We start from the raw sequence: 22,237 nt of genomic DNA, 5'->3' as shown, positions 1-22,237 counted from the left end.
TGGGCTGATCTCATCCAGGACTTTGATTTTTTCATACGATATCGTAAAGGTTCCATGAACACTGTCGTTGATGCACTAAGTCGCATCCGTGAAGTTAACATGCTTAGCTTCATTGAAATAACATCAGATCTTTATGATCACCTTCGAGGAAAGTATCCTGATGATAGTTATTTTGCAAAATACTGGGCAAGAGTTGAATCTGGAACAGACACCACCACATCTTTGAAGGAATACTTCCACATTGCTAACGGTTTGCTCTATCGTAATGGGAAGGTTTGTGTTCCAAATTTACCTGAGGTCAAAAAGAGGATTCTTTTTTAATGCCATGATGCACCCTCAACAGGGCACCCTGGAATACATCGTACACTCATTCTCATCTTCACTCAATTTTATTGGCCTAAGATGCGTCTTGATATACATAGCTATGTGACTAAATGTCACTAGTTTCAGGTTAACAAAGCCGAGCAACTTAAAGCCGCAAGACTTTTACATCCCTTGGACATTCCCAATAATAAGTGGGAAAGTATATCCATGGATTTTATTGTTAGCCTTCCTCGCACCCAAAAAGGTCATGATGCCATCTAGGTTGTTGTTGATCGACTAACTAAAATGGCCAGATTTATTGCTACTAAAACCACGGTAACAGCTCCTGAATTGGCTTACCAATTCGTTGACGAATTATTTCGTTTTTATGGGTTATCGATGGATATCGTGAGTGATCGAGATCCAAAGTTTACTAGTGACTTCTGGACGCAAGTCTTTAAGAAGTTAGAAACTACGTTGAGCATGAGCTCCACGGATCATCCTCAATCCGATGGACAGATAGAACGAGTAAATCAAATTATTGAGGACATGCTTCGAGCATACGTTGCTGCAAAACCAACAAAATGGGAACGTTATCTCCCAATTTTGGAGTTTGCTTATAACAACTCCAAGCATACGTCGACGGGATATAGTCCTTTTATGTTGATGTATGGTTTTCAGCCACGAGCCCCGATTGATGTTAATATACATCATGATGAGTTGCAAAGTACGCAAAACTTTCTTCGGGATATGCAAGATATGTTGCATATTGCACGAGATAATATAAAAATAGCTCAAGATAGAGCGCGTTTTTATGCTGACCATCATAGGCAACCTCGTGTATTCAACCCTGGACAGAAGGTATTTTTACGTGTACCTCACAATTCTAAGACATTGTCTACGGGTAAGTGCGCTAAGTTAGCCCCACGGTTTTGTGGACCGTTTACAATCCTCAAACACATTGGGTCATCAGCCTATCGTCTCGCTCTTCCCGATGGTGTTGGAATTCATCCAATCTTCCATGTGAGTCGTCTAAAAGAACTTCTAGGTTCTGACGACAACACAATTACAACTGAAACTCTGGTTACTTCTGAAGATTTATCTTCGAAACCACATGTACTAGAAAGAATTCTTGATGTTAAAACAAAAAATTTACGTACTAAAGAAATCCGATAATTTAAAATTAAATGGATGGACAAATCTATCAAAGATGCCACATGGGAACGCGAGAATACTCTAAGAACAAACTTCCCTAACTTTCCATTGCAAGAGTGCAATGTTTTAAAGAAGGGGAGTATGTTACGGGCATGACCATTTAATATCCTGTGGTGAGAATTTACCGTAGTATTCTATACACGTGGATAAGTGTGAGGGTTAAACGAGAGTGTAAAGAAGGGGAGGATTACTTTTAATCCTCGGGATTGAGACAACCCATTAGGTCAAGTGTGAACTTGCCTGGGGGCCTTGGGTATCACTATAAATAAGAGGCCTAGCTACCCTCATTTAATCATCTTTTGACTACATCGAGACTCTGCTCTTGTGGTGGGTCAACTCTTGTAGCGAGTGCGCCAGCACCAGGTACAACTCGAGGTATGGGACGACGATCGAGGCTCGAGTCCGTCTTGATCCCTTCACTCGGGGGGTGGTCGGGTGGATCAACACCCTTCTTTCTCTTTCTCCTTTCTATCTATCATTAGTTTATCCTTATCTTAAGCTTACTTTAGTACCTAGATCTCTAATATTGCTCATCTTTATCTTGTTTCTCCTCCTCCGGCTCTTGTTGCTGTGCTGGTGCCGACTGGCCTATATCTTTTGCTTCCTTTGGTTGTGCCGTTGGTACGGGGTCCTATTCAGCTTGCTAGCCGTTTTGAGTGGTTTCAACTAGTGGCTCCTCTTGATTGTCGGCCGGTTGGGGACTAGGAAGGTGTGGTGTCTCAAAAGGCTATGGCCTTGGTTCCTCTAGGATAGTTGCTTCCGGTTTGATATCTAATGTTGCCTCCATCAGTTGTTCTTAACCCTTTTGATTGTGTCCCCGGTTCCAATGGTGGTGTCGGCAGTCAGTCGGTGACCGTGTCTTCGTCCTCTCTTTCGTCTTTGTTAGCGTGTAGGCACTCCTTTTTGTATGTTTCGGGAGCGAAAGCAAGTTGGAGGTGGTCGTCTTCAAATTCCTCCAACATCCTCCAAATTTCAGTACAATGGCCTTGAGCGAGAGCTTGAAAGTCCTCTAACATCTCTTAACGAATGGAAGTGATGCTTGCCTCGTCGAGCTTCTAAAAGTCGTGGCCTTCCTTTTGTCGGTTTTCTTGGTCGGCATGAAATAACTGAAGTTCGGCCACAGGCTTAGACTAGTCTTTCCACCCTTTGTCTAATGTTTCGGCGACCCACTTATTCATCCATTGTCTCTATGCTTGGATGATCAACCAAATTCGCCCATTGCCTAAACCCAACTGATGTTCTAGCGCCTTAATCTACTCGTTCAAGGTATCAAATTTATGATCATGTTGGGCTTTGATCAGTTGAACCAATGTGTCCATGCAATCTCTTTCTTTTTCTTGGGCTTCATTGAGCATTTGCAGTTACTGGCTAAAACGTTGTTGCTCCAAGTCTAATTCTTCCCAACACTGCTCAAGGCCCCTATTGAATCATTCATAATGCTATATACAAATGCCTTATTGAACATTAATTTGCATTCTGAGATCTGTGATTATGTGCAGTTGTCGTCCCACCAGGCGTGCCAAAATTTCTGTTGTCTTGGTCAACAGATACAAAGGATCGAACAACTCACATATAGAGTCGTTCTGTCAATGAGATTGTGGTTGGAGATTGGAGTCGGTCGACTCTACTAAATGATTACTTAAACACAATCAACATAAACACATATACTCAGATTACCATACTTAATCACTGTTGTTACGAAAATACTAACTAAAGTACGATCGATGATCAACTATACGTATTCAGAGTAAGAGAAATTCAAGACACGAAATAGTACTTCAAGACATAGAATATACTCTAATTAGCAAAATTATATTGAAAACTTATAGCAATACATACCGATATTGTTACAATGCTCTCGACCCTATTTTGCAGGTGGCCTGAGAGACTTTACCAATATATTACAATTGTCGTTCGGCAAGAACCTACAGTTACCATTGTCCTATTTTTCCTACTTGGCGATAATAATAATTGTTCGACTATCTCCTTTCACGTTTGTCTACTACGACGATGACTATGACTACGACTACTATTTCGACTATCATTATACTAGTTTGTCGACCTATATATTTTGACTAGCTTAACTGGTCGATCCGACCAGCTAACAATGTACATATAAAAACCCCACCCATGGGACATGAAATATAACAGTAGAAGAAGTTCCTCTCTAAAATTGTTCTCTCTCTCTCTCTCTCTCACACACACACACACATGGGCGTGTGGCCCATGTGATAGAAAACACACTTAGGATGACCTTATGGAATTGTAACGGCGCACTCTGGACACACCCTGGCCGCCTAGAGGAGATATTAAAGGAATCAAATATAGTTTGCCTAGTAGAAACACACCAAAGCCCAAATAGGGGACTCCCACGAGTCGAAGGATTTCGTTAGGAGTTGGCTTTTAGACAAACCTCACGTCGATGCACTACCAGGGGATTTGGAGGTGTTGCAATATTGTTTCGGAGGGAGCTACATAATACGATAGAAATACTGAGCACAGACCTAGAAGCTTGTTTTATGTGGGTGAAAGTCTCCACAACCAAGGACAAGGCAATATTTTTCGCCATTTGTTACTTCCCCCCGAAAGGCTCTCGTTATAATCTAGCTGGCGAGGCGAGATTAGTTGATGATGGAGTGCCACATGGGCCTTCCCCATATGAACCTCTATAGGATGACATAATCCGATATTCTTCCCAAGGAGAAGTATTCCTTGTAGGAGACTTTAATGCGAGAACCCAATCCCGACAATGCACAATATTTCAAATGAATAGAAACCTAGAAATGGTAAATGTCGATCCTTTAGACATAGACACCACACGTAGATCAAAGGATCAAGGTGCGGACGCCACGAGCTTTGACCATCATTTGCTCGAACTTGGCAGTTGGCACTAGATGGTCATATATAATGGTTTAGCCAAGTGGCCAGGTTTGGAAGAGCTCACATGTTTCCCACATGGAGGAGGGGAAAGCACGGTTGATTATCTAATAGGACGTCCTAAAGTTACCCACATGATTAACTCCTTCCGAGTGGCCCCATGTCTTATTGGCGCGGACCATAGTTTCTTATACTTCGAGCTAAAATGTGATATCTCTAACGTCACCAACTCTAGTCAACCACGCCATGACATCACAATACATTTCACACATGAGCTCTTTGACATATATGCTCAACATGTTCAAGCCCATCTCTCCTCCCTTGATCCCTCCCTACCTTTAGAGAGCCTTAGTATGAAACTCACACACATCCTTCACTCTGCAGCAATTAGCAGTTTCCCATACACGAAACACTCCAATCAAGGTAAAGTAGGATCTATGCCACAAAATAGATGGTATGATGAGGATTCTAGGTGCTTACATAGACAACTTACAATATCGCAAATCAGTGGTAGTATTTCCTCAATACAAGCTCGTAAAGAAATGCGCAAGATGACATGTCGTAAGAGACGAGCATGGGAGGCATCCCAATATTGGGAACTCTACCATATGCTCATGAGTAGCGATTGTGCCACTGCATGGAAGAGATTACGGGAACCAAGACCACAAACACCCACCGAAGATCCCGAAACTTGGCACACTTATACAGAGAGACTCTACCAAATCCCAAATCAACCACCCATTCCAATGCCTTCTACACCCCGACCTACTGTGGGGACACTCTTCATGACCTCTAGGGTCACGAAGGTCATAAAGAATTTACAACATAGGAAGTCCATGGACCCCTTTATGTATGCGAGAGAGTGCCTAGCTCCCTTGCTAACTCTAATCTTCAATCGTGCCCTCGCAGAGGGTTTTCCACCACAATGGACCATGAACACAGTGGCCCCCATACATAAAGGGGGGGACCCCATGGACCCAAATACTTATAGGACCATTATGATAGGTCATACCCTTGCTAAATTATATGGTATAGTAATGGAGGCAGAGCTTAGCGATTATATGGAGACCTTAAATCTTCGTGCACCTGAACAGGCTGGCTTTCGACGAGCCTTCTCCCCAATTGATCATATCTTCACACTTAGATGCTTAATTGACTAGACTAAGGCTCACAAGAAGAAACTATATTGTTGTTTTGTGGACTTCCGCAAAGCCTTTGACACGGTCCCTAGAGAGCGTTTGTTTGATAGGCTTAAGAGCTTGAGGATACCAGATGACATGGTTTGGGCCATCTACGCACTATATAAACAAGTGTCCAGGTGTGTTCGATGCCCAGGTGGCATATCCGATAGTTTCACTAGCACTATTGGTGTAAAACAAGGTTGCCCCTTATCTCCAACTCTTTTTGGGATCTACATTGATGAGATCACAGATTTTATTGCTCGTAAGGGAGGCAATGGAGTAGTCCTTGGGGATACGCAGGTGCGTATCTTGCTCTATGCAGACGACATAGTTTTGCTCTCTGAATCCGAACACGACCTACAAAGGCACCTTAATGCCTTAGATGACTTTTGCACACAACGAGGATTGGTAGTGAATCTAGGGAAAACTAAAGTCCTTATCTTCCACACGTCGGCCCAAGTTAGAGCTAAGTGTCACCTAACTATCTCCCATAGCCTAGTTGAGGTGGTTGGATCATATGTCTATCTCGAAGTCACTTTCAGTGCCCGCTCAGGTAAATTTTCAATGACACAAGCAGCGAAGGATAGACTTACAAGACGACATGCATCCCTCTCACTCCTCGAGAGACAATGCCACCAAGCATACTTCCAAGAGCCACGAACTAAAGGGTGGCTCTTTGACTTATTAGTGACTCCCTCTCTCATGTATGCATCAACGGTTTGGGCTCCAAGACTACTATCTTTCATGTGGATGCAATTAGAGAGACCATTGGTGATGATGTTATCACGCCAACTCCGAAGCAAATCGTCGGTCCCACATGACATTATTAGGGCTGAGTTCACTCTACCCCCTATGTTAGTAGAAGCACTTTTTCAATTTGTAGTCTTTATCCACAGGATACATAACCAACCACTTGATAGAATATCCCATCAAGCCTTTAAGGCTTTTTTGAGCACTGTATGAGTCCGGCTCTACTAGCTCATGGTATGGCATGATGGTGGGTTGGCTTCTTGCCAACGGTCTAGACATTAATAACCTCCCCCCCCTTAAGTACGACCACACGACTGATAACACTTTAATCTCTCATGAGGACCGTAATAAAGTAATACGCCAAGAAATATGGCAAATTTATACTCGGTATAAATGGATCACCCCACTAGAGCCACTCCCATCTAAAATGTCGTACTATAAGGAACACTTTATGCACTTCTCTAAGTTAGGTTTTATCATGCGACCAAGATATCTAGATGTATTCTTACCACATGCACTAAGGGTTGCCATTGGTCAACTTAGAATATCATCTCACCAACTTGAGATTGAGAATGGATGTACTAATGGAGTCCCTAGGGAGGAAAGGATATGTAGGTTATGCCACATAGAGATAGAGGATGAGTACCATTTTACATGCAAATGCCCCACCTATGCCGAGATAAGGGCAAAATACCAAGACATACTTGGTTCCTCTCCCACCCTCCCTAAACTATTAGATACACTAGATATAAAGAAATTAGGTAGATACATCTTAGAATTGAAACAACATAGAGAGAATAAGTTACAAAACGTTGATAATAATGTTGCTAATGTTTACCAACATGTAACAAATGAACTTTTTCAAGAACAGGGGGAGACAATGAATGTCGACACACTTGCACCACTCGGGCTTTTCCTTGATGAAGCAGAAAATCAAAGAAGAACCAAACGCCCTTGGATGCCGGGTTTCAAAGCAACTCGACGAGATGTAGAAGCAATAAAGAAAATAAGGGAACGTGAACTACACCGCCTAGAAGCCATGGCTAGGGCACTCTATGCATCGGGACCATGGGTCACACCCACACCAAAAACTTTTGACCTCCCACTTCTTTTTGAGAGACTTGGGTGGAAATGAGATTAGGCTTAGTGCAAAGTTTTGTACACTACTAGAACTCTCTTAGCTTAAGCTATTTTCTTTTATTTTAGTTTTGATGATTGGATAAACACTCATTTTTGTTGTAAACCAATTGTCTCATGGGCCAAATTTGGCCTTAGAAGATGTTAATATATCTTTCTCTCTCTCTCTCTCTCTCTCTCTCTCTCTCTCTCTCTCTCTCTCTCTCTCTCTCTCTCCCCCATCTCAATGGCACCACAATAGAACGTCGAGATCGTCCCAAATACAAAATAACTTCAAGTGTGTGTGTGTGCACGTAAATGACCTTTTTTTTATGAACATGTCATAACCAACTATCCTCCTACTTGGTATCCCCACATCTCAACCACTTTTGTGGTATTTTGTGTGTGTGTGTGTGTGTGTGTGTGTTTGGAATTTGGATGTAGGGCATCATCTACAACAATTATATTATGGATGTGTGAAAAATGGAAGGGTAGTAATTTTAAATAAGTCTTAACACTCTTTTGTTGTTCTGATTCCACCCTTACTACTATCTAACTTCGGCAGTGTGCATTGGAGCGCGTTAATAGTTTGATGAAATGTTTGTTTAGTGACAGCCTCATGGAGGTTTCTATGTTGGTCATTTAAACAAGAATACGACACTTCTACAAGAATTTCAAGGAATGAGTGGCTAATTATTTACCACCCCATCATATTCAATCACATAATGGATGGTATTTCACGTTTCTTGTGGACAATAAAGTTGCGTGTGGAGAGAGTGTCGTGCATTTAGTTGGCTTTACGTTCCCTTTGATCCGCGAAAAGAAAGTTTCCAAAGAATGCATATAAAGTTATGGATGTAGATTGATTGAAGACGTGAGGGATGACTAATTTTTTCAAACAAACCCATCACAATGATAATTAGGGCGGTTCTTGGGCATGATTGCTCTTATTACTATGCATATATGCATGGACTGGAGGGAGGGAGTATTAGTATGTACATGTATACTATGTAGTTGTTACTCTCAGTCGCATATCATATCATATCATATCATATCATGCATACATACATACATAATAAATATATCATCAGCAGTTACTACTGCGCCACCCGTCCTTCCATCCTTCCATGGAAGCTTGAACCAAGGAAGTAACGCAAAATGAATTAGCAGCCGGTTTAGGGACAAAACACACACACACTCAGCCACTCACCACTCTAGTAGCTCGCCAAAAAGAGAAGAAAAGAGTATGTAGTGAAAAAAAAAAAAGAGGGACGGAGAAACAGCAGCCTCCCTCCCTCTCCTCGTACAAATTTATTAAAAGCAAGCAACCACATGTTCCTCGTTTAAATTTGTGTGCCAAATCTTTTTTGTATAAAACCCACCCAAACCTATCCAATCTATCTGATGGATGGAACGTTACGCTTTATAAAGCCACATAATTTAGATAGATAGATCATTGCTGCTGGGTAATATATATAGTACCTCATACATATATACATACATACATAGTGCCCTTTTCATACACTCAGGAAATCAGTCTCACCCACCAACCACATTTAAACGGAAATTACATCCACGTATACTCCATTCCCTTTTTCTGCCGTCTCTCTCTCTCTCTCTCTCTCTGTCTATGTGTTTGAGGATTGTATATGTATGTATGTATAATACAGGCCATGCGGCGTGCATCATAGCTGCTATCTCGTGGATCTATAATAGAAAATGGGAGGCCAGAATAGTGGTAGAAGTCGCACCCTACTACTACTCCTACTCCCTCCTCATGTGAATCTGCTAATTCTTCTACTCTTACCACCACCCTCCATCCTTAGTGCTGAATCTGTTATTGTTGTTGCTGATGCCCGCATTATATCATCATCAGCTGTAACTATGCCTTCTTTTGGAGGAGGAGGAGGTGCCAACAACAACAACAACAACAACAACAACATTCCGGCAGTTTTCGTATTCGGTGACTCGCAGAGCGATACTGGGAACGGATGGTTTGTTAACCATCGCACCGCCTTCATTCCTCCTTTCGGGAAGACATTCCCTGGATATCCCGATGGCCGATTCTCTGACGGTCGGATCTTTGTCTCCGACTTCCTAGGTATATAACTCATATATTATTATTATTGTACACCGGCTCATGAAGGAATGAATGCATCCATCTCAGTGAGTTGAATGATATATATCTATCTATATATATGTAGCAGGCTAGTCAGTCTGCAAGTCTATATTTATATTTTCTGATGCCTATCTGGACTATTTGTTGTTTATATATATATATATATCTGTCTGTGTGCTGTGTGCTGTGCTGTGCTGTGCAGCCGAGCATCTGGGGCTTCCGCCTGTAAATCCATGGCTTAACGTCTTCCTCAACTTTGAGCATGGCGCAAATTATGCGATCCCTGGGGCAACCGCCTTAGCATCAATGCCATTTCCGCTGGCGACGCAGGTCGCATGGCACCTGGACCTCGTTCATGAGGTGTACAACAACAGAACCACATCCTCCTCATCAACGAGGATGATGCTGTTGGAGCTCCAGAAACAGAAAGATGAGAGCCAAGAACGTCGGAAACGGTTACCCACTGTTGAATCACTGGGCGACGCACTGTACGTGATAGAGATCGGAGGATTAGATTACAGGATTAACGAGTCTGATGTCGCTTATTCTTCTCCGGAGCTGGTAAATGCCACAATTGTGCCCCTCGTTGTGGACGAAATACGAATAGCGTTGGAGGTATAAATCAATATATATATATAATGATGATTTATTTATACATACTACATACTACTTACTATATTATTGTAAATTGTAATGTTGGGTTCTCCACTTCTTATATATTTGTATTTATTTTAGAGACATCATTATGTATTAGTTAGTGTGACTTTTAATTTGAGGAAGGCCCTAAAGGTATATATATATATATGTATAAATTATAATGTATGTATGTATGTATGTATGGGCATATAAAAGTGGTTGCTCCCTCCCTCCGTTAGGGAGTCCAATAATTGAGAATTGACCTAAAACCTTGGGTTTTATTTTGTTGTTCAAATGCTTTTGGCTGATAACCATGAAAGACAGACACTCTACAATGGAGGGGATGCCAAGAAGTTTGTGGTCGTCAGCGTGGGAGCCCAAGGATGCCATTCTGTCACATTGGCCCTTTTCCCGAATATGCCCCGAGATTCCCGTGGCTGTGTTAAGCCCATTGACGACATCTCGTGGAACAGTGGCCAACAAACGCTCGCGATGCTTGAAAACCTTCACCAACTACACCCCGACGCCAATTACAACTTTGTTGATTTGTACTCGGCCACCCACTATATCATTGACCATAGAGACGAGTTTGGTAATCATGCACTTCCATCCATACATTTCAAGCGTATGTTATTCATCATTGTCATGTACAATAGGTAATGATATCGGCCAATAAGGGAAATGTATCTACTATATCTAGCAAGATAGATCAATACCATATAGAGAAGACTAGACTAGGTTTTCTAGCATCCAAGGTATGGAACCAAATAAACATATCTAATAATCATCTTATATGTTTCTCTTTCAGAAGAAGGGGGGGGGGGCTATGACTCCGTAGTAAATGAAAACATGCACGTGTTCCCATAGGTGGCTATTTGCGTATGACTCTTAAATTGTCATGCACATCTAGTTTCGAGTCATTCTCGTGAATTATCTTATTCACTGAGCATGCAAGAAGTAAGTAATATTCATCATCATCATCCTCTGACACTACTAGTAGGTTTTCATTGCATTCTTCACACTAGGGTGATGATGCCATGATGCTACCTTAACACCTAACTTTATGTGACCAAGTTTCAAAATGTGTTAACGACACTAATGCCAGTAGTAAAATTTACATTGGGAGGTTCACATTTGCAATGGTATATTCCTATGTTGTCATTTTGGCATATTTGCCCTAGATGATGTGCTCATTCCTAAAGACTTACATATATGTATGTAATACATGTAGTTCGTTGTGGGATGTCCCAATTATGCATACTTTATCCCATTACACTTGTGTAATACAAGCTAAAAAATGATACATTAGTTTATTATTATTGATTACGACGACTACTCCCATTTTGAAAACAAACAAACCTGACTCTTTTCGAATAAGTAATGCTTGACACTAATCCCATGCCTCAAGTATTTGGCAATTTACACTAATTTGGATAGTCGTACATGTTTTATACTTGTAAATAAATTATCAGATTAAGGTATCACGTAAAGAAAATAATGCCCTCTAAATTAATCTTTAAGTACGTGATTTTGAATCATAACATTTCCCTTCGCATTGCAGGATTCACCAATCCCTTCGATGCTTGTTGTGGTGCTGGGAATAGATATCCATACGGATTTAATGACACAATTTTCGAATGCTCAAATGTGACAGAATCATTGTATGTCTGTCCGAACCCAATAAACTACATATCCTGGGATGGTACTCATTACACAGATAGCTTCAATTTTCAAGTGTTTAATCAAACATTTCTAACTGGAACCTTCCTGTATTCTATATAGGTGGGATTGTCTCTATCGTAAATGTATCAAATAAATGAATAAATTTGGACGATGCCATCACATTATGATTTCATGAATAAATACAATTTTTTATCACCTCATCGTCCCTAGTTCTTAAGTTGTAGACATAAGTCTCTGAGAACATAAATAACGTGATAGTGCAATCACATTAAGATCTCTTGAATAAATCCCATTTTTCTATCACCTCTCCATCTCCCAATATAATTGTTTTGACATGAATTTCATAAACCGAAATAATATATAATTTTATTTACTTAAGCTATACATTATTTTATTAGAAATAATAAACATTAGAAGATTATAAACTAAGCTTTCATGGTTAGATAATACATATGAAAAGTTAGTGAGTACAACCATTTACAATAATATATTGAACATAATGAACCCCTGTTATGTGGAAGACTGATCTAGACAACCTATACCTTCCGAGTTCCAGTGTCGTGAAGTTCCGTCACTAGGTGCGGATCATGAGGCGGAACCACCAGGGTCCTGGACCAGAAGGATTCGAAGCTTGCACTAGTTTAACGAGAAAGTATTTAAGATAGATTGAAAGAGAGAGATTGATATGGCGAGAGAAAGGTAGAGAGAGAGATTAAGATTGAACCCTTGACTTTAGACTTAAGAAACAAGATACACCATCAATTGGATAACGAATTTTCTTCTTCTTAAATTCTTGATTAATACATAGCTCCCTTTTGCTTGATTCCTCCACTCTTTTATAGATGCCCCCATGCATATGGTGCATGTGAGGGTGCAAGACATGCACGCAATGCATGAAATGCATGCAATGCAAACAATGCATGCTTGCCATGTCATCATCTAAGCTCTCACACATGAGAATTTACATGTAAAACTGGTGATAAAAATATAACCCCTAAAGAAATGATTTGGCTTAATGGTAAGTTTATAGACTCTCAACTTGGAGGTGCAAGGATCAAATCTTCACTTGCACTCCTTTTGAATATATATATATATATATATATATATATGTTTATTATTATTTTACCATAAAACATATGCTCCATTGGTATTAATAAAAAGCCCGGAGGCAGTATACAAATAGTACATAATATTGTTTCATCTCCACCAGTATATCTAAACTGATTCTAGCATTTGTAAAAACTGTTGGGAAAAAAACAGCCATAAAACACAACATTGATTCCAGTGATCTGCTGCAGAAAACAAAATTTCGGGCTCTTAGAACAGAACTCCATAGAAAACTTATATTTCACATGATATTCCATGTCCTCCGTCTTTCCAATCATATGTGTCAGGTGTGGAGCTGTAAGAAGATTCACCATCCCAACAGAAACAGTTGCAAACAGATCCGAAGTGATTCCAGCATTTGTAAAAACTGTTGGGGAGAAAAAAACAGACCATGAAAATTAAATGTACTATACTAATCTCCACCTCTCACCCCATTTGCTTCGATCCCCACAACTTATTCACTCTCCCTTCATGATGTGCTTCGGCCCCCTCACCATCATCACTCCTAAAAACAACCAAATTGCTTCATTCAATCCACCTCCACCATCTCGCCGAATGCCACCAATGTCCTGTGGAATTAACAACAAAATAAGTAAAAAATTCCTCATCCCCTCATGAGCTGCTTCGATCCCCCCCACCATCATCACTCCTAAAACAGACACATTGCTTCCTTTAGTCCACATCCACCATCTCGCCGAATAGCACCAATGTCCTGTGCAATGAATCAACAAAAATGAGAAATTGTTCCTCATTCCCTCATGATTTGCTTCGTTCCCCCACACCATCGTCACTCCTAAAAACAGAGAAATTGCTTTAATCAAACCACATCCACCATCTCGCCGAATACCACCTCTGACCTATACAAAAAACAACAAAAACAAGTGAATAATGGTTTCTCATCCCCTCATGATTTGCTTTTGTCCCCCCCACCATCATCACTCCTAAAAACAAACAAATTGCTTCAATCAATCCACATCCACCATCTCGCCGAGTACTGCCAATATCCTGTGTAATTAACAACAAAATAAGTGAACAATGATTCCTCTCCCCTCCTGATGTGCTTCAACCCTCACACCAACACCGCTCATCCTCACACCATGACAAAGTTGCTTCAAATCCCACTGCCATCATCCCGCAACCTATGAGAACCATAATATCTGTCTTAAGTCAGCCCATATCTGGGGTATCTTGCTTCCCCTATTCCATCTCACCGATTAACGCGGCCCTGTAATCACAACAAAAAATGAGCAAAAACCATTCCTCGCCTTGTCATAATAATCTGCTTCAGCCCCCACTCCAACATCACTCATCCTAACCACAAAAAACAGAAAAACGGCTTCGTCATGTCCCCATCTACCATCTCACTATCTCCGATTTGACAATCCTGTTACACTAACAACCAACAAACGAGTAGAAAACAAACAGAAATCCTCACCTTCTCCTAGTAATCTTCGACAACCCCCACCAACATCAATCATCCTAATCACAAAACAACTTAAACCTATTTCAACCTGTCCACATCCACCATGTCGATATCTCTGATTATCACACGAAATCTGCCTCATACCACTAAAATCTTCTTTTACTAGCTTGATTCAGCATCCAGAACATCATCCCATTTCCTCATATCTTCTTCTGGCATATGTATATCTTACCTACATTAAAATAGGCTTCATACATGCCGCAACCGTCTCCTCCCTGTTATCTCATGTTGTTCGCCATAAGAATGGTACTGGTGGCGGGAACAACCAACGAGGTGGCACATAATTCCACCTAACCTCCGTGCTTGCATCTAACATTATAGGAATAGCTGACCAAACTCGTCGTAATCTCTTTCTTTTTCGAATGGCTGTGTTTCCATAGCCTTTATACCTGTCATACTCACCTTTAACCGAATGTACTAAGAAATTTCAAAAAGACTTTACCTGATCCACAATGTGAATGTCTTCATCATTGTATAACTTGGAGCACCTAGCTTTCCAAAGAACCCATAGAGACAACGAGGAGACAATCTGCCAAACATAGCTCCACGAGAAGAAACATATGTTTATTATTATTATTATATATGTATTTTTATAAGGCGTTTCTCCGCCTGGTCGTCGTCTCGCCGGCTCCGTCGGTTGCTGTCGCCGGTCTTGCCGGTTACCGTCGATCGACGTAGTCGGATGCCGTTGCCGGTCGCCGTCACCGGATCCGTCCAAAACACATAGTTATATGCATTTGCCTACATCCATTCATTAAGTCATACAACTTAACCTTTCTATGCTCCACACATAAACACAAAGATTATAGCTTTTGCTTTGCGTTATATATGGGGGGATCCTTATTTGTCCCGTCTATGTGGGATATCACATTGTTTTATTTTCCTCTTCTTCTTTCCAAACTTCATACCCACATAACTTGACACTTAGATGTCTATTTCCTACGTAGTAAAGTGCATTCAAAAGCTCTTCAAGACCTCTATCTGTTTGTACCAAGATATTAAACTTATTTAAATAGTATCTTCACAATTATTGTTTTATATTTCATAATAAGAACCATACTTGATTTCGTATATTCCTCACAAGTTTCACACTATCGCCGAAAATCTTCACGACATCCACCCCCACCAAACCGCACGTCCTCTGGTACGTGCCAAGAAGAGAGAGTGTGAGATTTTTGCTACGGTGATCAATCAGATTCCTCCATGTCCTCATGTACATAACTCAAGTCTGTAGGTTCCTTCCTACTATCTTCATCGTTGAGGTGATCGAGGTCAGGATCCTCGACTTGTCTTTTCTTGAAAATCTTTACTCTTTTTCTAACTCCGCAAGGTGGTATGTTGCATTGTCGTTGGCACTTATCACTATATACAGTTTGAACCATCTTCTTGCGAACTTCCTTGTTGTACTGTGTTGATTGTCAAGGTTGTTGTCGTAGACCAATACCCAATCTCCTTCTTCGATCTTCTTGGGACGTAGTCGATGCGTCTTGTCGAAGCGAATTTTGTTTATCACTCGGGCTGCCTCCATCATCTTTCGCGCTTTTTCTAGATCTTCAGGTCTCCTTTCAAGTTGCCTTATCCGTGCCGCTAATAACTCTTCTCGGCTCATCTCGTTCTCCCATAGTATCGCTACCCATGAGGCGATCGTCCTTTCGATGGGCATTACCGGCTTTTGTCCATACATAAGCTCCGTTGGCATGTACCCCGTCACCGAGTTGTGTGTCATTCTGTCGGCCCACAAGGCATAGGGCAATAGTCGTGGCCAATTCCCTAGTCAACCGTTGCATGCTCGTACGATGGCTTTGACGATAGGTCCATGCCCTCACTCGATCTTCCCATTCCCTTTTGGCTTGTAGGCAGTCGTGAGGGAGAGCTTAACGCCTAGTTGTTTGAAGAGCTCCATCGCTTCGTGCGCATCCAACTCCCCTCGGTCGGCTACTATCTTTCCCACACATTCGTATCGACAAACAACCTCTTCGAGTAGAAATTTGCGAACAGCCGACATCGTCTTATTTGTGAAGGCCCGTCCTTCCACTTGATTTGTCAAGTCTTCTCTCGCCAGAGCTAAGTAATTCATTTGTCCTACTCCCATTGGCATTGAGACCAAATCCACCATCCATTTGAAGTGTATGGTGAATGGGTATGTCGGTCGTAGCTCATCATGATGACGTATATTCGAATGTACTTGGCATGTTTCGCATGTGGACACAAAATGGAGTACATCTTTGTACATGCTTGGCCACCAGTACTTCTCTTTCAACTTCTCGAACGTCGCACATGTTCCTCTATGACCTGCCCAGGCACTCTCGTGGAGTTCGGTCATTAGCGTCACTTGCTCTTCTTTCTTCACCACCACTCGACGTGGTATTCTTGTCCTTCTTTTTGGGTGTCGCCAAAGGAAGCCTCCCTTCAAGAAGTATTGGTAATCTCTCTTCCGAATTCGTAGGGCCTCCTTCTCCGTCAATGAAGCATCGGCCATCATTGTTTTTAGGAATCAGCCGATCAATAACCACTCTCCTTCGTACTCATCCTCATTGAAGGCATGGAGGGTTAGGGTGTCCTTGTCTTCTGTCGATAGTCGAGCCATCTTGAAGAAGTCGAGGGTGACGTCTTCATCTTCCGAAACCATGTCACTTTCATTCTCAAATCTTGCCCTCGACAGCATGTCAGCCATGGCGTTCTTCTTCCCTGCAATATGGAGGATCTCTGGGTTTAAAGACTTGATATAGGCGATCCACCTTAGCATAGCTAGATCTGGTATCGCACATCCTGAGATCATCCCGAGGATTGGGAGACAATCTTTCTCAATTATTACTTCCGACCCGATCAGGTAGTCTTTGTCCGTCTTCACTGCCGACACAATAGCCCAAAGTTCCCATTTGACTTGGGCGTATCTTTGTTGTCGTTCGCTGAGAACCTTTGCTCCGAACCGGATGGCATACCGTGCATTATCTTCTCCTTCTTGGTTGATGACCCACCCGATTCCGGTTGGGCTCGTATCTACAATCACATAAATCGGCTTCCCTTCGATATAGTTGGCCTTTCTTAGTGTTGGAGCTTTAAGAAGTAGTTTCTTCCATCTTCGCCTCGCGTTTGTGTGCTCGTCTCGCCATTCGAACTTCATTCTTTTCTTCAGCAATCCATATAAAGGCTCGGCAACATGGGCGTAGTGTGGAATCCAAATATGATAAAACGTGCATGCTCCAAGAACCTTCGAACCTCCGTTTGGTTTACACATTCTTCTTTCATATCCTGGATCGCGTTCACCTTGGATGACGAAGGCTTCCGGCCATATGCTCCACACAAGTGACCTACCACCAAAATCTTCGGTTGCTCGAATGCGGATTTTTCTCACGAAATTGTCAAATTTGCATCTTCGAGCCTTTGAAGCACTTTCTCGCAATCTTTCATATGATCCGCGATGAACTTTCTACACCCTTCCTTATCTTTTGATTCATCTTTCTCCTCATCCGAACATCCTTTTATCGGAATATCATCCAAGAATGGCATCGTGATGTGCGGGATGCAATCCTTCAAGACCTTGTTCTTGGCATTCACCATATGAGCCACCGAGTTCGTTGCACCTTGAGGTAAGGTACACATCTGCACGAGCCCGATCGGAGTCCTCATGGTTGTAATGTCACGATTGTCGATCGCGAACTGGAATTGGTCGTATCCAGAGTAGAGATCGCCAATGGAGTAGATGGACCGCCCCGCAAACGCTTCGGCAAATTCGTCCACGCTCGGACCAATTCCAGCATTCTGAATTGTCACCTTGTTGACGGGTTGAAGATCTTGCATGAATCGCAATGATCCATTCTTCTTCGGCACCGTGAACCACCTATTAGAATAAGGAGAATTTGACGGTTCCAGAATTCCCATATTCACCTTCTCCTTTAAGAGCTTGATCAGCTTCGATAGGTGTGCTCTCGAAACCGGTATCGGTTTCAAATTCAACGGTACATGCGGCACCGTGAAGATCACCATCGACTCTATCATCCTTGGATCAGCACATCCGATCTTTTGGGAAAAATGCGGAAGCCTTCCCATGTCTCTCAAGCATGTCGCGAAACATTCACTCTTCTTCAGGGAGGAGGGAATCCTCCCTTCCAACTCATAGCTTCCCCTTCGTCTCTTCGGTGAAGAAATGACCTATTGCCTTCGGATCTCGTAAGCTTGGATCATTAGCGACTTCCTTCATCTTTTGCCAGCTATCTTCCGGTAGTGGAACCGCAACTAGCTTGATCTTCCTATCCACCATTTTATATTTGGTGTTGACTTCAGCTTCCTCCATCAAGATGCCACGATGGTATTCATTGATGATAGCGTACATGTTGATGGAGTTAATCGAAATCATGTGTTGATCATGAAGATAGCTCAAGTCCACGACTTCCTCGATTTCGGCGATGGTGTCGTTAAATGAGGCTTCTTCCATAATATGAGTCACGAACTCTTCTTCTTCTATTATGTTTTCTTCTTTCAGCATCTTCTCGAAGTCTTGTATCCGACGCTTGTCCTTCTTGTTGAGTAGTACTAGTTTACATGCGCCACTAGGTATGACACATGTTGCTTCTCCTCGCAATCCACACGCTCTACTCCCTTGTGGGGACTTGTGATCGCTCAGACTATTTGTGCCCCATGCTTCAATAGTCCACTCTAAAAATCCAGGGATTCCCCTCCAAGACTATCTCGATTTTTTTCATGATTAGCTCGCACCGTTAGGAATTGAACATATCTTTGATTGTCAAGACTCTTGATTTGCGCGAAGGCTGCTCCATTATCGAACACCTTGGTCTCCATCCGGGATGATGTGATATACAATTGTCCTAGGATGACAGGATGCGACGCCGATTCTTCCACGAAGAAGTGTTGATCCATCTCCACATCCCTAATCGTGACTTTAACATTGGGACAAGCTCCACGTACAAGTCCTCCGTAGACTTTGTTGCCGTTCGAATCTTCCATCTGTGGTTTGTATTGATTGGCCATCTTCCTTTTCTGTAGAACTTAGTTCACATGAGGTTGATCTCTGAGCCATGGTCGATCAAGGCTACCACGGTGTCGTGAAGAAAACAGTCCCTAGGCGGAAACCGAGTTTAGCGTGTGTAAACTGGCCCTTACACGCGAGCACACTTTTCATTGTATAATAAGTAGGTAGGTACAAGTCGGTTGAGGAGAAATCCTAGGTAGCACGCATTCAATAGGGAGAGAATTGAGGTGTATCTCTATCCGAAAGGACAGAGAATTAATATGATGTAACGAATGATAACGGCCTCCCTCCTTGGCCTATAAAAGAGAGGGAGAGGAATGAAAAAGGGATCGCTTTTTGTCGAGGACGAACTGTTGTCGGACTGGGACCGAGCTCTTCTCCTCCTTCTTTCTCTGTGTTTTGCTTTCAGTAGGTTTTCGGGAGGCTGACTCTGCTCCGTGGAACACCCGTGTGCTTCCGGTAGAGTCTCCATCTTGCTCTTCTGTACGTGAGTGAACAGGCGTCGGTGTTCGCCTTGCCGTCCTATTTGTTAACTCTTAGGGCCGGACAATGGCCTAACACAGGGTGTCTACGGAAGACACTTCACCAAAGGGGTGTTACGGCAAGAGGATTAGGCTCAACAATTAATCTGACTTAATTAGGTTACTTAGCAAGATCGTCCTTAATAATCACACGCGTAAGATATAACAATGAATGCAGAACGACAATTAACACAGAGAGATAAAAACGATAAGCTTCATTAATTATCCGTTGCTCATTACATTGTATCCGGGCCTTTATATAGGTTTCCGGTTTGTAGTACAAAACGGTGCCATCCGCACCTGTTCGGGATCGGTCCGGATCCGGAACGGCATACCGATTCCGGTCCGTCCGTCCACACTAATAGCTTACTTACAACCATTCCTTAATAATTAAATAACTCCTTAGTTTCACACTCTGGACTACTGGCGTTTGTTGCTCTAACACTGGCGTTTCCGTCATTGCTCCCTTCGTCGTAGTGGTCTCCGGTTGACTGGTTCCGGCCTGGCCCTCGTCCGGCGACGGTTCCTCATCACTAAGGTTAACCGTTGCCGCTTCCCGTGCTTTTTCTTCCCGAACCCGGGACCACTCGTAGCTTTCAAACTGGATTTGAGCGTCCAGCCTATCATTGTCTAGCTGAGCTACGAGTTGCCAGACCTGCACCAGCTGTTCATCCGCCAGGACTTGGAAGTCTTCGGCCAGCTCGTCCCGTATGGCGGTGAAGTCCTCGGAAGTCAATGTGTAACAATAATATCCTTCCTTCTGCCGGTTTTCAACGTCTTCCTGTAACAATTGGAGTTCCGCCGTATTTTGTGCCCACTTTGTCCACCATCTTACAGAGCTTTCGTCAATCAAGTGTTTTGTCTGATTCAGCCATGCCCGGAGGATGCACTGAATCCGGCCCGTTCCCATCTGCGATTTGATCTCCGCAGCTTGCCGTTCCTCCTTCAATTGCTTGATGATTTTGACGTTGTCTTCCGCTTGCTCCTTGTAATGCGTCAATTGCCCTTGATATGTGCTTTGTAATTTTTGCAATACCGTTGTCGCTCTCTCCCTTTCTTCCTGCTGCTGACTCTAGAGCTCCATCTGGACCTTCTCCGCCTCGTCCAACTGTCTTGTATTTTCCGCTCGTTCGTCGGCGAGTGCCGTCGCGGCCCGATCAACTTCCTGCCGGAGCTCGGCCATCCGTTCCTTATGCTCCGTTTCCAGCCGTTTGTAGTCCCGGTGCAGGTGCTCAAAATCATCTGTCTTTTGCTTGAGCCGTACGTTGATCTGTCGACGGGCCCGGTCCTTGCGGTCCTTCTGCTGGCGGAGCTCCTCCTTTAGCCGTTCAATTTCCGTTTCCGCCGTCTTCCGCAGCTTGTCCTTTTCCTGCAGCACTTTGTCTTTTTCCTCCCTTAGCCGTTCGTACGCTTGATGGCCTTTCCGGAGGCTCTCCTTTGCCCGGCGGAGGTTCTCAGCAGTCTTCTTTAATTCTGCTTCGGCCGCTGTCTTCAATTCCCATTCACGGCTCCTTAGCGCTTCTTGTGCGGCAAGTTCATCTCTCAATTCCGCAAGCTCCTGGGCTTGCGCCACATCTCTCTTTGGAACGGTTTCCGTTGCCGGGGTCTTATTAGTATGTACAGGTTGGTCTGTTTCTTTATTCTGTACACTTACCGGAGTCACCAATGCTTGGATCTGTGTTGTTGTTAAGGCCATTTTGGCAATTTCTGTCGTGACCTGATCCAAGTCTATTTAAAGGCACCAGATTCTGGACCGAGCCGTCTCTAGTTGTTCGGTTGTGACGAGCAACCGTTCGCTTTGCGCTCTTTCTTCCGCCTCAATATACCCCACTGCTCCGGTAACCTGTTCGCCTATCCACCGGAGCCACAGGCTACCGGTGCATTGTTGTTGCGCTTGCACGGAGGTTTGACGGATGGGCTCGCTTGTGGGTGGGTGGTCCCGCCTGATTGCGCCGAGTTGCAATTCCGTTTCTACCCGTGGACCACCCTACTGTCCTGGTTCCCCTTGCGCTTCTTCTTGGTTGGCCGAGGGAGGTTGCATTGACCTTTCCGGCTCTAGCAGAATGGGACTTGTCGGTGCTGCCGGTGGTGCAGGGGCTTCTGATTCCGGTGCCATGCGCACCGGTTTCGGTTCCTCCCTTGGCGTGGGAGTCTCAGTATGGGGAGCCGGTGTTCCCTCCAGCTGAGGGGCCGAACGTTTCCCGACTGCCTCAACGGTCCTTGCCGACGACCGTCGTTGGAGGTGCTCCGTAGGCT

At 43.1% G+C, this 22,237-nt stretch overlaps 1 protein-coding gene across 1 annotated transcript; it reads left to right on the top strand.

Annotated features, from left to right (window-relative positions):
• Positions 1–9,109: 9,109 nt before the first annotated feature.
• LOC147863039 (GDSL esterase/lipase At3g27950-like) lies at positions 9,110–12,192 on the top strand. The gene is made up of 4 exons (XM_087321419.1): positions 9,110–9,543; positions 9,764–10,176; positions 10,522–10,789; positions 11,759–12,192. The coding sequence occupies exons 1-4, from the start codon at positions 9,162–9,164 to the stop codon at positions 11,977–11,979; spliced, it is 1,284 nt and encodes a 427-aa protein (XP_087177545.1). The 5' UTR covers positions 9,110–9,161; the 3' UTR covers positions 11,980–12,192.
• Positions 12,193–22,237: the final 10,045 nt, after the last annotated feature.

The sequence above is a fragment of the Azolla caroliniana genome, unplaced genomic scaffold (genome assembly GCF_043228905.1).
Source record: "Azolla caroliniana isolate FFs.n. ecotype wild unplaced genomic scaffold, voAzoCaro1.0.p SCAF_6, whole genome shotgun sequence".
NCBI lineage: Eukaryota > Viridiplantae > Streptophyta > Polypodiopsida > Salviniales > Salviniaceae > Azolla > Azolla caroliniana.
This window is presented reverse-complemented; position numbering and strand designations above follow the sequence as displayed.

What these genes read in the sequence shown, in the direction of transcription:
- LOC147863039 (XM_087321419.1), top strand. Translation starts at nt 9,162, where the DNA reads ATGGGAGGCCAGAATAGTGGTAGAAGTCGCACCCTACTACTACTCCTA. An exon ending in CTTTGTCTCCGACTTCCTAG is followed by an intron (nt 9,544 to 9,763) that starts GTATATAACTCA and finishes TGTGCTGTGCAG; the next exon opens with CCGAGCATCTGGGGCTTCCG. An exon ending in AAATACGAATAGCGTTGGAG is followed by an intron (nt 10,177 to 10,521) that starts GTATAAATCAAT and finishes CATGAAAGACAG; the next exon opens with ACACTCTACAATGGAGGGGA.